General features: G+C 42.0%; 1 protein-coding gene across 1 annotated transcript in view; it reads right to left on the bottom strand.

Moving 5' to 3' along the window:
* Positions 1–12,595, bottom strand: part of LOC126401818 (neural cell adhesion molecule 2-like) — a 532,851-nt gene that overhangs the window by 94,127 nt on the left and 426,129 nt on the right. The window contains exon 8 of the mRNA XM_050063330.1: positions 3,575–3,720. Within this exon, the coding sequence (XP_049919287.1) occupies positions 3,575–3,720 (146 nt within the window). The remainder of the gene's footprint in view (positions 1–3,574; positions 3,721–12,595) is intronic.

Genomic DNA, 12,595 nt, shown 5'->3' with positions numbered 1-12,595 from the left:
CCCCAGAGGTTAAATACCTGGGTTTCCACACCAGTTTGTCAGACTAGTTCCAGCCTAGTCCGACAAGCATGAACTGATGAAGCCTCTTGGATAAGAGGTGAAACGTCTTCTAAGACAAAACCAAGTCCAGTTGCGTTCGATTCAATTGCCTTGAGATAAAATGACGTAACAACAGTCAATGGAAACCAAAGTCATCAACCCACTGAGGACTGGATTCAAAATTACTCAGAAAATCAAAGTAAAAAAAACAAAACTGAAATCACAGTCTGATCTGACATGAGCTGGCAGATGGTGTCCTGGGGGATCTCCTCCCAGACATGGATCAGGTTATCAGTGAGCTCCTAGACAGCAAGTGACGGTACGTGAGGCGTCAGATGCACCAATACATCACGTCCTAAAGGTGCTCAATTAGATTTAGGCCAGGGGAACAAGAGGGCCAGTCAGTGGCATCAATGCCTTCGTCATCCAGGCCACTCTGGCCACATGAGGCCGGGCATTGTTCTGCACCAGGAGGAACCTGGAGCCCACTGCACAAGGGTAAGGTCTGACGATCACTCTGAGGACTTCCTCCCAGTGCCTAACAGCAGTCAGGGTACTGTAAGCTATGACATGGAAGTCTGTGTGACCTTCCCAGGATATGCCTCCCCAGACCATCACTGACCCACCGCCAAACTGGTCATGCTGGATGATGTTACAGGCAGCATAACGTTCACTATAACGTCTCCAGACTCTTTCATGCCTGTCACATGTGCTTAGTTTGAACCTGCTCTCATCTGTGAAGAGAACAGGGCACCAGTGTTGGACCTGCAAATCCTGGTGTTCTCTGGTGAATGCCAATAGAGTTGCACGGTGCTGGGCTGTGAGCAGAGGTCCCACTAGAGGATGTCTGGCCCTCATGCGACCCTCATGGGGTCTGTTTCAGACAGTTAAGTCAGAAACATGCACACCAGTAGCCTGCTGCAGGTCATGTTGTAGGGCTCTGGCAGTGCTCCTCCTTCTTCTCCTCACACAAAGGATCAGATACCGGTTCTGCTGCTGGGTTGATGCCCTTCTACAGCCCTGTCCAGCTCTCCTCATGAAATGACCGGTCTCCTGGTGTCTCCTCCATGCTCTTGAGACTGCAACCACACCTATGGATGTGCCATCCTGGAGGAGCTGGACTACCTGTGCAACCTGATTGGGCTGCAGGTACCACCTCATGCTACCAGTAGTGACAAGGACACTAGCAGATCACAAAACTAGAGAAGAATCAGTCAGGAAAGATAAGGGGAAAGCAACTGGAGCAGCATTACCTTTTTGGGTGCTGTCTTGCTTTTGCCTCTTCTTTGCACCTGTTGTCACTTTGATTTGCACCAAAGCAGGTGAAACTGGTTCACAATCACTTGTGCCTCCTAAATGAACAGATTGATATCCCTGTTCAACTGACTTGGTGTTTTACTGTGACCACTAAGTGTTACCTTAACTTTTTGAGCAGTGTAGTTAAAGGCCACCTACTATAATCACAGCTAAATAGAGTAGGCTTGAAACAAAGGAATATGCAATGCAGCATGACAAGATTAATATAGCAGGCTTTGCAAAAATAAGATCATAAACCTTTATTTGCCAAGGCCAGATAATCAAACTTTGAAACTGGTGTTGCTCCGAGACAATTTCTCTTCATTAGTATGTTTACTCTCTGCTGGTGAGGAGGTGCACAACTCTGGAAACTTGAACAACAGTAAAATCAGCTCCTGTATTGTTTCCAACAGTTTGGCAGCAGTAGCAAATGCACAACGACTGAAAGCACCTCAACTCCTTTGCTGTTGACTTCTTAGACTCAACAGAGGCAAAAGCAAGCAGCCACACAAGCTTCCAGCTCTTGGTGTCAACATGTGACTACCAGTATCAAAACTTCACCTCCGGGTAGAGAGGATAGAGAGAAAATAAGTTCTACAACTTATCAACAGTTCCTTGACAGAGCTGAGAGGTTGCGAGACGATCAACAGGTTTTGCTTTTCTTTCTTCTTTTCTTTTTCGTTTTTACAAGATATTTTCATTTTATAACAAGAAACGTATCTTTTTATACCAACGAAAGTTTCTTTCTTTTTATTTTTTACAACACACTTGTTATAACAAGTTAAATTTCTTGTTATGACAAGAAAATATCTTGTAAAACCAATGAAAAAAGAAATATTTTGTAAGTGCAAGAAACTTTTTATGTCATTACCATTACCATTATGTTGACAATAATAACATTAAAAAAAAAATCAACTTTTTTTTGGTGCTATTTTGTGTTGTTTGCCTGTTTTGTTGTTGATTGCTGAATATGATGTGCTGATAAAAGGGCAGGTGTTATAAGCTGCAGCTTCTTCTCAGCTTCTTTCTCACCCTGCCATTCACTCCTTGCAGGTATGCTCACTCACTACCTCTAGGTGTCGTTGTCTGGGTCTGTCATCAGCTGTTTTCTAGCTGATTCACAATCAACCAATAGCACAGCGACACACCTTCTCTGTCAGCCTATCATCTTACTGCTCCTCATTATAAATATGGTTCTTTCTCTTCTGTAGTTCTTTCTTGCTGCCGTTGTGTGCACCCTCCATCTCCCGATTACCACCTAGTCTTTACGGATTCATCAGCCTCATCTGCCTCAGAGTCAGCAGCCACCACCAACAGTGTCTGGAGTCCATGGGGGGATTTATCTTACTGCCACTCAGATGTCCCTCGATCACAAAATATCTCCCTTTGGTGTCCAAGCGCCAAAGACCTCTGTTAAATCGTAATCGGCATAAATCATTTGTTAATGTGCACACTCATATTCTGTAATAAATATCATCTTTACTTCATTCTTCTGTCTCTCCTGATTTAACTGTAATTCCTCGCCTAAAATGTTTTAAGAAATGTTAGTGTACTGTTTGGCTGTGAAACAAGAAAGTTTGTGACCTGGCCACCATGTTGTACCAAAGTACCAAGCCCTGCCAACCAGCTGGAGCAAACTTTCTCTTTTACAGCTAAACAGTACACTAAAATATGTTTCAGAAAATACTTCAGATGAGAAAAAGACAAGGCAGTAACAGAATCTTGACTCGTTTTTGATCAGCGCTGCCTTGTTTGACAGTTTCATGGCAGTTCATGAGCAGTGATGACAGCTGTGTTAGAGAGTTCTCTGCTCTGATTGGCTGCTTTCAATCATATGCGGTAATGCTATTAGAAGCAATTTAAGACGGCAGAGGAAGATTTATTTTTTTTGCCACATTATCTAATGTGTTGCTGTGTGATGACACCTTGTCAGGGAGGTGGTCTCTCTACTATATGGTATTTTTTGTGTTACTGTTATGTGGGATTGGTTTATGGTGGAACTGACGTTAATTTAGATAAATGCCATCTACACATACATATGCATTTTTGTAAATTCCTGTGTGTTATTAAACATACTTTATATGTATGTTATGCAAAACTGGCAGATTTTTTCCATCTCCATGTCCTATATTTTCTTTAAGTTATATCCTATGTGCCCAAACTTATAGCCCTCGTTCTGTATAATGACACACACACACACACTCACACACAGCCAGATGGACTTTCTGGCAGTTTCTACCTTGTCTCCATCCACGAAGGTCTGGCCGTCGCTGGCTCTCCTCCAGGAAATATCGGGCAGAGGCTCGCCCTCAGCCACACAGGAGATCATGGCGGCGCTGCCCTCTACGGCTGTCACGTTTTTCAGCTGGGTGATATGGGGCTGGACTGGAGGCCACAAGAGGACAAGGGGGGAGGAGGAGGTGAATAAGAGAAAGAAATTAGATAAGTGAGTGAAGAAGAATAGATTGAAAGGCAGCGGGAAGGAGGTGTGAGGGAGGAGGGAGGTCTGAGTAAGTAAAAGGGTGAGCGGGAGAGAAACTGTCAAAGATCTAACTCATAAGGGAGGGGAGATGAAGGCTATACCACGGGGGTTTAAACACAGAGCTGATGCATGACTTTGGTGCTGACAGTCTAGGCCAAGATCATTTATACACTGCAGTCGTACTCCACAGTTTTGGCATAGCGGGAAAGCATGCCCTCTGGCCTATTTTGTGCAGATGCCTTGGCCTAGATGACAACACAAAAACTGACTTTGCTGAAGTTTTAAAGCACAAAACATATAAAAGCGCCCCTCCTCCTGTGTGCGTTCCACCTTTTTAGTTTTAAATAAATATAGATTTTTGTCTGGAAGGAGGCCTCTCCAGCACCGTGTGAGTCGCACCATGATAAGTGCTGCAAAGCGTGCCGTTAGGGGCTGCTCCCCGCTCGCCGCCTCCTGATAAGATGCTCTAAGCAAGCCCTGGAACACCACGCATGTCAAGGGCACAGTGCATGTCACATGAATCATAGATCCCCTCAACACACACACACACACACACACACACACTGCACTTAAGTCCTTAACAGGGTGCTTGCAAGGTAGCATGGTATAAAATCCAAAAGGAAAAGAGTAGTGAATGGAAAATAGCGACTACTGTAGTGAAGGCTTTTAACACCGCCCAGGGGGGATCTAAGGGGTGTTTGGCAATTTCACATGGCTTCAACCTCAGGGTGGAGGAGCCATCTCTGGGGATTCTGGGAGCTTGTCAAAACATGGGGTCACACAAGCATACAAACAGGCACACACACACACACACACACACACACACACACACACACATACCTGCAAGGACCTCCAGTGAATAAATCAATGCCCTAAGAACAGAGCCTTACCTAACCACAGGGTTCAAGATACCTTTGAAACTATGAAGAACTTGGCTTCCTTAAAAATCTCATTTGAGAAATTTAGTACAGGCTCTAAAATATTTTTGGTGGTTTTTTTCTGCTTTAAGTGATATTTTCCTGTATATTAAAGTGATAGTTCAGGTTTTTGGACATGAAGTTGTGTGAAACGCTGACCATCTGTAGCTCTGATGTGACGGTGTCACTACTCTCAACGAGCCTCCTGCTCTGAGAAATCGCCCGTAGCTTACCGGAGAAAAAGTAGTTCTGAAGATGTACGGGGGACACGTAACCAAAAGGTTTTAAGCTACAAAAAAGTATGCATGTGTTTTGTTAGACTATTTCAATAATTTTAAAACATCCCCGCATTACGTCAGACCTTGCTATCAATTGGGACTATTTTCTGGCCAGTATCACTCTGCCGTGCAGGCCCGCAAGACAGCACGGCAACAGAAATCAATAAGACAGTTCATCACCACGCCGTGCAGGTGCGCAGGATAGCAACGGCTAACGAAAACTTCATCGGCTGTTTCCAACAGAGAACCAGTAGGCTATTATTAGTGAGGAAGAAGATGTACTAGCCCTATATATACCTACTACTACAGCACGAACACCAGCTCAGGCTCACAACACACCCTCGTCAGCTGCTGTAGGTAAACAGAGGAATACCAAAATGGTGATGAAGTTTTCGTTAGCCGTTGCTATCCTGCGCACCTGCACAGCGTGGTGATAAACTGTCTTATTGATTTCTGTTGCCGTGCTGTCTTGCAGGCCTGCACGGCGGAGTGATACTGGCCAGAAAATAGTCCCAATTGATAGCAAGGTCTGACGTAATGCGGGGATGTTTTAAAATTATTGAAATAGTCTAACAAAACACATGCATACTTTTTTGTAGCTTAAAACCTTTTGGTTACATGTCCCCCGTACATCTTCAGAACTACTTTTTCTCCGGTAAGCTACGGGCGATTTCTCAGAGCAGGAGGCTCGTTGAGAGTAGTGACATCGTCACATCAGAGCTACAGATGGTCAGTGTTTCACACAACTTCATGTCCAAAAACCTGAACTATCATTTTAAAGTTCCTGAAATAAACAATAGGCTTAAAGTAAAGCACTTGTCATTGTGCACTGAATGTTTTACTTACAAACACAGAGGGAAATGTATCGGACTCTTGTTAAAAAAGGTCCGCTTTTGTTGCAGCAAACAGTGCTAGAAATGTCCCAAACCCTTATTGAAAAAAAGACCCAGTTTGTTGCATACACAGATGGAAATGTCCAAAACTATTGTTAAAAAAGATACAAACAAGGATGGAAATTTCCAGAACTTGTGTTAAGAAAGACCCTGTTTGGTTGCTACAAACAGGGCTGGACATGTCCTTCACTTCTGTTAAAAACAGAACAAAACAAAACAACAGCTGCTTCTGTTAATAAACACAGCTGGACATGTCCTAAACTGTTGTTAAAGAAAGAACTGCTTTGCTACAAACACGGATGGAAATGTCCCAAACTCTTTTTAAAAAAGACCTACTTTTCTTGCTACAAAAACTTGTGAACCAAAGAAAGACTTGGTTCGGTCACTATAAACAGGGCTGGGCACATACCTAACCCGGTAACACCCACTTCTGTTCACAAACAAGGATGGACATGCCCTGAACTCTTGCTAAAAAATAATGGCTTTTGTCACCAAACATGGCTGTCCTGATCCCACTTTTGTTGCTGAAAAACCGTTGAAACTGTCCCAAATGCTTGTTTAAAAAAGACACTGTTTGTTTGCTACAAGCATGGCCGGAAATGTCCCAGACCCTTGTTAAAAAGGACCTACTATTGTTGCTACAAAAACAGCTGAAAATGTCCCAGACCCGTGTTAAAAAACCCTTTGTTTGCTGCAGACATGGCTGAATATGTCCCAAACAACTGTAAGAAAAAAACAAAGATAGTCTTTTGTCCTGAACTTCATCCCCAACTTGTGTAAAGAAAGACCTGCGTTGGACACTACAAACATGGCTGGACATGTCCCTAACTACCATTTTAAAAAACCCCAAACATGGCTATACATATCCTGAACTCCTGTTGAAAAATACCCACTCTTATCTGTCTTAACCTGTGGTCTGCTGCTGTCTGCTGCCTTGCTGTCTTGACTAGGTCTCATGCCATTCTCCAACCACTTTTCCTGATGAGGAATTCAGCTCATATACATGTAATCAGAGCCACTTCACTTTAGATATGCGGATATGACACATATGAAACATACAAATGTGACACATCTGTGGTTTGCAGAAACATACAATACAATGAACTTTTTATTCTGGTGACTGGAATGATATTAGACACAAGTTTCCAAACAAAAACAACCACTCTAATGAGTTACTTAGTCTCAAATTGAGTCTTAAAATCTGTTTTTCCAAAAACAAGTCAAAGAGATTTGCCAGTAAAAATGGGTAATTTCACTTGTTTATAAAACAAATCAGCTTAATTTAAAAAAAATCTTGATAATAGCGCAGCAATCTGTCTGATTCTGTTTTGTGTGAAGACAAAAGGAAGCTTCAGCGGAAACAACTGAACTTATCTCAACCCAAGTTTTGCTTGTTGTAAGAAAAAAATAAGCTTTAAAGCCTCCTAATGAGACAAAATTGCTTGTTAAGATGATTTCTGCAGAGAGGAAAAAGATGTGAGGAGCACTTTAAATGATCGTCCACATCTATTAAACCTCACAGTGGCTTTTTGTGTTGGAAATAAACATGCATGTAGAGCCTTTCACTCTATAATGCAACAAAAATGCGCATTCAAAGGCGGCTCACTCCCACACACAGATAAAACTCTTAATAGTACTGAGACCGGTCTGAACCAGTTCTTCATCACCACCTTATCTGCAGCCGTTTTGCCCCAGATGCCCTTCATCATGCAAATATTAAATGGAAAACGTCTAATTTATCAAGCATGGTGCAAAAACCACTCTGCAGGGAACATTATTAATAACGCATTATCTAAAACATTTCAACTCTAAATGGGAAAGAACTGAGCAGCATTTCTGCGCTAAAAGATAAAAATCCAGAATTAATTTGACCTTCCAAGTTTGGGGTGTTTTTAGTTTGATGCGTAAATTTAAATGAAGTTTCTTTTTAACCCAGTCTTATTAAAAACAAGAGTATTTTACTCTGGCATTTGTTAATAACTATAATTACACTTTATTATATTAATTATAGCAATTGTAATAATTAAACTTGCAAATGTTGCCAGTCCTGACACTCTGTGCATGAAAAGCAGGCTCAGTCTTACCCTCACACTGTGATAAAGCCATTAATGGTGTCAGTGTTTGAGCAGAAAGTGACATAATGACAACCGATAGAGCTTTCTGACACAGTTTTGCTATGGTATGACTCATTGTTGGCTCATGACAAACTAAAGGGAGAGTGTTAGTGATGCTTACATTAACATTTCACGCTTTGTTTGTGGTCTATTAATGCAGGAAAAGAGTCTAAAATCCCCAAGTTGCTGCTTTCTTCTGCAGCGTAACACCATTTTCATCCCTCTATAGCAATATTTGACTTTACATAAAGCTCTTCTCCCACCTGCTGACAGATATCAGAAAACTAAATATGGTGCTGACTGATATCTGATAACGATAATGTGTGTATTTGTTGTTTCAGCTGCTCAGATCCACAAAGCAAATGTCAGCATAGATTCCCTCCTGTCGTTCCTGATGCCTCTTATAACGTTTGACAGAAAAACCCTCCGTCAGACACTCCTCTGTTATACATGTCATCAATCTGTGCTTTGCAGTTTATTGCAGGAGGTATGTTGAGATGAAAAGTGATGTCATTTAATCGCGTTTGCTGTCTTGTTCCATTCTGCTTACTGCTAAGAAATCTCTGTATGTATGTATATGTGTGTCTATTGCATATTTCAAGAACAGAACTGATGTGCAGTTTAAAATTTGGTGCAATAGCCCTTTTCCTGTTAGTGAACAGCATGCTGTTTTTGGTGGGCGGGGCTTAGTTGGAGGCAAAAACAATTCTGGGAATTTTGGGAAATGAGTTTGAATAGCAACGGGCAACTGGCCTGTTTGCACTGCACTAGTGTTCCATAAAGAACAGTTAACAGTGTACTTAATGTGTTTCTTGTCATTGGAAAGAAAAATTGAAAGACAACAATGCCATGAGGTGTTCAGCCACCTTGTCTGAATTATGAAACAGCCATTAAAAGGATGCTGTATTTCACAGACTACTGACAACAGATCAGAGAGACGCAAGCTACAGAGAGAGATGTGTATCTCTGCTCCTTCTATGATTCATTTCTTCCAGTATGGCTGCTGAAAAATGGAGTTTAGAAATAAACACCTTGCTCTTTTACTAAAACCTGACGTGTACTGTTGAAGCTTCAGATAGCTGTAAACTTATCTCTGCTACATTGTTGACTGCTGCCTGTGGATATAATGTCAAAGACACCAAAGACCAAAACTGGGCAGATAATGCAACGCAGCTTCTTCTTAACAGTGTAAATGGTGGATGTTTTCTTTTGGCAACAAATGACCCTAAAAAGCCAGGCACAACCCCTGCAGTCTGATAGTAGCTGGAACATTTCTGGCGTTCACAGCTCGAGGGCTGCTACAGCGCCTCTACACAGCAGCCACACAGCACACTGTGGTGATACCGAGCCCCCAGATGTTAAAGTGTTGAAGTGTATGAATGCGAAACAGGAATGAATCGGCTTCAAGCAATTAATTGCCACAGTAACCTGTTTGCCGGCAACACATGGTCATGGGACTACATGTAGAAACCCATCTGTGAGAGTGAATATCCAGCAGCTGGTGCAGCTTTATAAACTGAAAACTCAAGAAATAAATTTCCCCCTTTTCTCCTCCTGAATCACATCTTCTCTTGTCACATCGTTCATCTCATTTCGGGCTGAAAATCTCACTGCCTGAGCTCTTTTTATCACCTGTAATCATGCAATAATACACATTTGAGAAAGGAGACATTTATTGCAGCGACTGTCTGAGCTTGGCTGGCACACTTGTGATCATAGAATTTAAGCCTTAACACTAGCATTTAAATGCCCACAAATGATGGAAGCCGTAAACTGCTATGATTTAAACATTTCATTTCCTCTGTTTCCTGTGATAACAAGTTCATTTTATTTGTTGTCTTATCTTGAAAAAGCAGATGTTGTTTTACAGGGATAATGAGATCAATTTCTCAAGGTTTGAGATTATCATAGTTTGTTTTCTTGAAAATAACAATTACCTTGAGATCATGTGAAAACAGTGTACTTGAGATTTCCACCACACTTGACATGCCATGCTGACGACTGATGGATGACTTGAGCCCTCATGTAGATGGCTAATGTATATATTATCTGTAACATCAAGGCTTAAAGCAAGTTCAGACCATGTCAGGCCTTGATTGAGGATTAATGTGATTCCAAATGTTGTCATTCAGATTTATTTCATTCCGAATGAGAAGCCATCATGTAACCTCACCCAATCAATACGTGACTTGTGCTTTAATTTTCAGTCATAGGGTGCGGTTACATGATGGCTTCTCATTCAGAACGAAATAAATCTGAATGAAATCATTTGGAATTAAAGTTTTTCCAGGTAGTTTACATGAGAAATATTCATTCAGAACGAGGGTTTACACGGGAGATCAGTTTAATCACCTTTATTCGGGTCTGCGGAAGGTTTGGGGCAGGGAAGGTTTCTGATTGGATAGGGGGCCGGGCGGATGTTACATGTTTACGTTTACCGGAAGAAAACATTGTAGTCCTCGCTCCGGATAACAAGATGCTTGACGACGCCGTTCTTAGTGCCTTTTTCGGGTGTGTTTTGCTTGTATTCGTCAACAATCTTGTTCTGCTAATGCTTCGTCTGTTGAGGAGGAGAAGGGAGGTAGAAGGTCGAAGAAGGGAGATTGAAGACTGTGCTTTGGCGTATGGAAACCAGTGAGTGCAACGAGTCCGACTGCTCTATCTCAGCCCGTTGCTATGCGCGCTATATATGTCATCGCGCCAGCAGGGCAAGGAAACGAGCATGCGCAGAAAGATCGGAATGAACTTTAAGAGGAATGAGTGTATACATGCACACAAAATTCTTTCAATCGGAATGACAAACGGAATAAACCACCCCCTTTAATCGGATTTAATTTTCAATCGGAATGACCGTTTACATGCCCACTTTTAATCGGAATGGCCTTTCATTCCGATTAAAAGTGGAATTAAACTGTCCATGTAAACGTAGTGATCCCAAAACACTTGAGTTTAATACCTTCCTAGCTTTCTAATAACACCGATATTGTTTTGGTACTACATTACATAATGACTGTCACTGACCTATGATTTTAAGAAAAGGCCATCAGAGTTTCTAGTATGGTGGCTATTAAAATACGTAACAGAGCCCACTGGCCTTCTAAACTGGGTGCACATTGTACTCTGGGTCCTGTCCCAGGATGAAATTAGACAGAAAAAGCTCTGAGACATGTTCATATTGTAGCCAGTAAGGTAACAAAAACAAGCATACCCAACAACCTGTTGCTGGAAAACCAAAAATATCGTTTGTCAGTGGGACTGCGGTCTCCGTTTGAGGAATATAGTTAGCATACAGTTAGCAATGGGATTCACATGAAAATTTTCCACAATTTTGATTATTTTTCATAAAGAACCCTTTTGATTCTTTTGATCAGTGGACCTTTACAGAAGAATATAAATAACTGAGGATGGGACACATATCCAGACTTTAAGAGCACTTCAAAGGTATAGAGTCAGCACTTGTCTTTGCCTCTCTTGTTTACCATGCCAGTGAATCTGATTCAATTCTACTTTGGTGCTCACAGTTTCCGTTAGATCAACTGAACGACCAATGCGTTCTCATCCCCCTGAGGCGCACTAGGTCAGTGGTTCCCAACTGGTGGGCCGCGGTCCTAAAGTGGGTTGCAAGTGACTTGCTAAAGTATCCACTTTGTAAAAACCACACTTTTTTAAGTACAGTGAATTTCTGGCACAGATCTTTTATTATGAAGTGCTGTTTCCTGCTGTAGAGGAACTGAATAACAAACAGCTACTTAACTTTATAATACAGCAGTTGCCAGCACTGTTACAAATGGCAGCCAGCTGGTGCATGTCATAACGCCACGAAAGGTGCCTTTGTGTGTTGGTATCTTACGTAGACGGTCCCTGACATAGTGGTGGTATTTGACAACTTCGGTTGTTGGCTGCTGTGTCAACAACTGCCACTGTCCAGTGCATGTTATCACTATATTATTAACACGCAACATATGCTGTTGCTCATCTGACACTACTCCACAGAATGTAATGGTTCCTGTGATGATTTAGGTCAAATACACTCACCGGCCACTTTATTAGGTACACCTGTTTTACTGCTCATTAATGCAAATAGCTAATCAGCCAATCATGTGGCAGCAACTCAATGCATTTAGGCATGTAGACATTGTCAGGACGACCTGCTGGAGTTCAAACTGAGCATCAGAATGGGGAAGAAAGGTGATTTAAGTGACTTTGAAATAGGCATGGTTGTTGGTGCCAGACGGGCTTTCAGAAACTGCTGATCTACTGGGATTTTCACACACACACCCATCTCTAGGGTTTACAGAGGATGGTCCCAAAGAGAGAGAATATCCAGTGAGCAGCAGTTCTCTGGGTGAAAATGCCTTGTTGATACCAGAGGTCAGAGGAGAATGGTCAGATTGGTTCAAGATGATAGAAAGGCAACAGTAACTCAAATAACCACTGGTTACAACCAAGCTCTGCAGAAGACCATCTCTGAACCAACAACATGTCCAACCTTGAAGCAGATGGGCTACAGCAGCAGAAGACCACACCAGGTGCCACTCCTGTCAGCTAACAACAGGAAACTGAGGCTACAGTTCAC

Source organism: Epinephelus moara, chromosome 15 (assembly GCF_006386435.1).
Source record: "Epinephelus moara isolate mb chromosome 15, YSFRI_EMoa_1.0, whole genome shotgun sequence".
Lineage (NCBI taxonomy): Eukaryota > Metazoa > Chordata > Actinopteri > Perciformes > Serranidae > Epinephelus > Epinephelus moara.
Note: the sequence above shows the minus strand (reverse complement) of the source record. Positions and strands in the feature narration are given on the sequence as shown.